The sequence below is a fragment of the Nanorana parkeri genome, unplaced genomic scaffold (assembly GCF_000935625.1).
Source record: "Nanorana parkeri isolate BGI_ZX_2015 unplaced genomic scaffold, ASM93562v1 scaffold1772, whole genome shotgun sequence".
Classification (NCBI taxonomy): domain Eukaryota; kingdom Metazoa; phylum Chordata; class Amphibia; order Anura; family Dicroglossidae; genus Nanorana; species Nanorana parkeri.
The window spans coordinates 131,921-136,690 of record NW_017308040.1 but is presented as its reverse complement, the minus strand read 5'-3'; the positions used below and the strand labels follow the sequence as shown (position 1 = coordinate 136,690).

Here is a 4,770-nt window from a genome sequence, read left to right as displayed (position 1 = left end):
GCAGGGTCTCAGGAGGGGGAGATGTGTGGCCCTGATGTCTCGGAAGCAGGGTCTCAGGAGGGGGAGATGTGTGGCCCTGATGTCTCGGAAGCAGGGTCTCAGGAGGGGGAGATGTGTGGCCCTGATGTCTCGGAAGCAGGGTCTCAGGAGGGGGAGATGTGTGGCCCTGATGTCTCGGACAGAGGGTCTCAGGAGGGGGAGATGTGTGGCCCTGATGTCTCGGACGGAGGGTCTCGGGAGGGTGAGATGTGCGGTCCTGATGTCTCGGACGGAGGGTCTCCGGAGGGTGAGATGTGCGGTCCTGATGTCTCGGACAGAGGGTCTCAGGAGGGGGAGATGTGTGGCCCTGATGTCTCGGACGGAGGGTCTCCGGAGGGGGAGATGTGCGGGCCAGTGAAAGCAATGTAAACAGGCGCCGTGTGGTTCCCAGGAAGAGCAAGCCCTAAGGCAGCCGTGCCAATTTGCACAATTAAAGCTCCTGTATCTGAGCATGTGTACCGGTACTTGCAGCAATACCGGTATCTGTGACCATTCTCAGAGTAGCTTCTCTTTCTGGGCTTCTGCTGGAATAGTTCAATGAAGATGTGATGTAAGACCAGACGTAACATCACGCCCCCTCCGGTGTGTTGGAAGTGGGCAAAGTTGTGGGTGATGTGCTGCAGGATCGGAGCCCGCCGTTGCCCACAGTGGAGCCAGGATGGGGTATGCGATATTTTATCCTCATCAAAGCTTTTTTTATTTCCACATTTTATGTATATTTTGCTCTTCCGGTGCGGACAGTTTTTTTATTGTAGCACCCCGGGGCTAGTTGCTCGGAGGAGATTTGAGTAGGAAAGGTAACATTTGTGTACGCATTGCTAGTAATGGTCCGGCTTTGTTACAATACGTTACGTTACCACTCTGCGATGGATAGATCTCCCCTGAGGCAGAATGCTGCAGGTCCCCTCCAGTGCCGGTCACATGAGATCTGTACTGGGGGGGGGGGGGGGGGGCTGGTGTGGGACTTTTTGGGGGAGTTGGCTGGTCTGAACCTTCACTTCAGCAGACATTGTCATGTAATAGTTGGACCTCTGTGTGTCGAGACTGAGGGGGGCTTGCTGCAGCGTTTTCCCCAGGATAGTCAGCATTTCTGACACCCGTAGTGATGTTCTCATACAAAGCTGTAATTTAGAATGTGATGATGTAATCTGTGGAGAACACGAGCTTCTCCGGAACGGATGGAATGTTTTGTATTGTGCTGCTCAGTTGGGTTATCGGATCTTGTGGGAGCGTCATCCCTTCATTCGGAGACCGGAGGCTAACCACAGAGACGCTGGTACTGGACCCGGTAGGTGAGAGTCGGCAGAGTTCTGGGGCCTCGCAGTCCCTTCCATGTTTGAGGTCAATGTGGAGGTCTCGCTCTGCCCCTTATTGGAAGGTCTGGGGAATTATGAAGCCTGGAGACGCAGTACATGCCTCTGATTGGAGGACATTGAGAATGATCTTCTTCCATCTCCTCTTACTCTTATTTACAGGTAACAAACTCTACAAAGCCATCTGTGGGCGCTGCCCGCCTGCCTGCATCCGGCGGCCACAAACCTGGCAGTGCCAATGTGAGTAATCGGGCAACCTCTCCCGTTTCCTGTCTTCACTGGTACTTCCTGTCCTAGACCTAATCACGCCCTCCGGGCTCTATTGTCAATCTACGGCAGAAGAACTCCTTCCCGGGGGTCACCACTTTAGGTTTATAATGACGGGCCGGCCACCCGATACTTGCCAAAAATTAAAGCACTTTCCTGTGTGCCCCAGAGCCTCTATATGTGAGATATTGGAAGTTCCCACCATCCCTGCTGTAGTTCCCCGGTTCTGTACACCCGCTGTGCCCATTATGAGGGGCTCCCACCATCCCTGTGCTGAGTTCCCGGGTCTGTGCACCCGCTGTGCCCATTATGAGGAGCCCCCACCATCCCTGTGCTGAGTTCCCGGGTCTGTGCACCCGCTCTGCCCATTATGAGGGGCCCCCACCATCCCTGTGCTGAGTTCCCGGGTCTGTACACCCGCTGTGCCCATTATGAGGAGCTCCCCCCCATCCCTCTGCCCATTTATCTTTGACACAGCCCCCGGGTGCACCATGCTCCATCTGTAAGTTGCATATCAGGAGGACTGACCCTTTAAGTGGACTTTCCATTCCTTTTTGTTTTCGGATTTATTTCCTCATGCACCATGTGGGTCGGGGAATATGTATCGCTGATTTGCTATTCTGATGTCCTAGCTGCAGGAGGGGGCCCCGTAACCTTCCCAGCACACCTCTACATTGCTGTCGTGTCCGCCACGGCTGCTAATCTAAAAATATAAAAAAAAAATGTAAATATATTCCCCTTAATGGCCACCAAAATGCCTGTGCAGGGAGCAGCTCTGTGGGAGGGACCTAGCAGGCTCCACCCACCCACCACAGGCTGTCTGCTGTAAAACTACAGGAGGGGGCGGAGACCAGACCAGTCTGAGGATGGTGCTACTCGTACCAGGTCATCCTAAAGTCTCCCAAGTCGGGGTTTTCCTGCCGTACAGTTACTGTCCTCCCATCTGAACCGATCGGTGGTGGGAGAGCTCCCCGCTCACCTAATACCGGCTTCTCTCCCTGCTCATAGGTGGATTATTCGCTGCTGACACTTCCGTTATCCTTTTTTTCCTTCTCAGGTTGCAGTCTCTCTCTCTCTCTATACACTGAATTAGTTCTGTCTGGGGGTGTGTGGATGTCTCTGGTGCGGGGGGGACTTTCTGTATAATGTGCACTCTCCTGGTCTGAGCTCGGCGGACGATTCTCATTCACAGCTTCATTCTTATCCTCCTTTCCAGGTACAGATTCTGAACAAAAGAATAGATGTGTCCAAGGTTCTGGCCAAGAGCGGATCGAAGGCCGGTACCAAGCAGAAGACTGGTAAATATCCATGTTGGGTCATTGTATATCGTGATGTGGGCACGCGTAGGGGCGGGGCTCAAAATGTCAAGTCCTGAGCTACTAGCCAGGCCTTAAAAGTTACTCGCCACCAGTTGCCCCACCTAACCCCAACCCTGCCTCGGCCTTAACTCCGCCAGGTCAGCGGTGTGGCGCAGAGTACAAAGATCAGCAACAACGCACAGTACAGAAGTCAGTGGTGCCCCGGTCAGCGGTGTAACTCGCAGTGCCCCGGTCAGCGGTGTAACGCGCAGTGCCGCGGTCAGCCGTGTAACGCGCAGTGCCGCGGTCAGCCGTGTAACGCGCTCGCGGCGAGTCCGTTGGCGCAACCAGGCCAAATCGAAAATCAACTATTCGATGATGGAAAACATTGACCACATTTTCCATCATCGATTTTTATAATCGACTTAGTCGATTAGTTGTTGCAGCTCTAATCGCAATCGAGCTGGCCAAACAACATGGAGCCGGCTTTTCCGGGCAATCGGGAAGCCGGGCAGCATGTCACCGCCAGTGAAAGCACTCTTATCGGTACTTGAAAAAAACAATATCTTTGCATCACTACTTACTATTACCCCAGCGAGTGCAGTCTCTTTACTCTCGTGGTTCTTTAAAGCCCCGGTTACACCTCTTGTGTCATTCTCCGTAGGTGGCGCGGACGGCAAATCTGAAGAGAATGCTAAGAAGCCATTGGTGACGAAGCGGAAGCCTCAGGACAGCACAAAAGTGAGCCGTGCACGCGCTGATCTTTGGAATGACAAGTTTCGGTTCTGGTGGAGACGTCGCAGAATAACGCGTTTTTTTTATTTGTACAGGAGAACGAGGCGGGACAAGTGGCACCTTCACAGAACGGGGACCTAGTGACGCCCACAGAATTCACAGCGGCTGACACGCGGGAGAATGGGGTGGAGGAGACGCTTCCCGTAGATGGTGGCAACCAAAGGGAAAGCCAGAGCTTCAACGCTCTCATACCGGAGACAAGTAAGAATCACGCTGAGCTCATGGGACAGATAGTGGTAGCAAATAGGGATGTCCCGATGCTTTAAGACCAGTCCCAGAGCAGGCGCCTCAGATGTCCCCCAGAGCAGGCGCCTCAGATGTCCCCCAGAGCATTTAAAGAATATAGACATTATGTGACCATGTACACGGTTATATACTGATCTGTGGCGCTGTTACCAAATTTAGGCAATACTATGACCTCTACGCTATGGCCAAAAGTCTATGGACCCACCACAAAATTATTCAGGTGGTGTTAGTACAGCATACAAAGACATTTTATACAACTGGGAACAGTTTCGTTCCACCATGACTGTCCCCTGTGTACAAACCCAGCTCCATAAAGACACGGGGTGGCAATCTTGGTGGAGGAACTCGAGTGTCCTGACCTCAACCCTACTGACCACCTTTGGGATGAACTGGAACGCAGATTGTGAGTCGGGTTTTCTCATCCAACATCAGTACCTGACTTCACCAGTGGGCGCAATTCCCCATAGACGCCCTCCACAATGTGGTGTGAAGCCTTCCCGGAGCTGTTATAGCCCCAAACAGAGGTGGCAACCCAACATTTTACTTCCATGGTTTTAGGATGGGTTGTCCAACAAACTCGTATAGGTAAACGAATAAGTCTCGCTGCACTCCTTACGGGTTCTTAGTTGTAGCCTGTCGGGTACAGGTGAGTGCTCGTAATGACCACGGCAGAGTGTGCTGGTGACATTCTGCCAAATTCCCTGTTCGGGTCACAATTGTGGGGTAAAAATGGTCGTCTCTTATAAATTCATTGTCTGGTAATTATTCAGAGTTATTTAAAGTGAACCTTCATCTCCTCTCCCCACCCCTTA

General features: G+C 52.5%; 1 protein-coding gene and 1 long non-coding RNA gene across 2 annotated transcripts in view; both read left to right on the top strand.

Moving 5' to 3' along the window:
• The window catches only part of LOC108799624 (microtubule-associated protein 4-like), a 17,756-nt gene extending 14,762 nt beyond the window's left edge, over positions 1 to 2,994 (top strand). Inside the window, exons 7-8 of the mRNA XM_018571516.1 lie at positions 1,515 to 1,592; positions 2,836 to 2,994. Coding sequence (XP_018427018.1) covers positions 1,515 to 1,592; positions 2,836 to 2,994 — 237 coding nt within the window. The remainder of the gene's footprint in view (positions 1 to 1,514; positions 1,593 to 2,835) is intronic.
• A 631-nt stretch (positions 2,995 to 3,625) lies between these two features.
• On the top strand, positions 3,626 to 3,905 carry LOC108799627. Its single transcript, XR_001942037.1, has 2 exons — positions 3,626 to 3,658; positions 3,748 to 3,905. It is a non-coding gene; the product is annotated as an uncharacterized LOC108799627 (long non-coding RNA).
• The last annotated feature ends 865 nt before the right edge of the window (positions 3,906 to 4,770 follow it).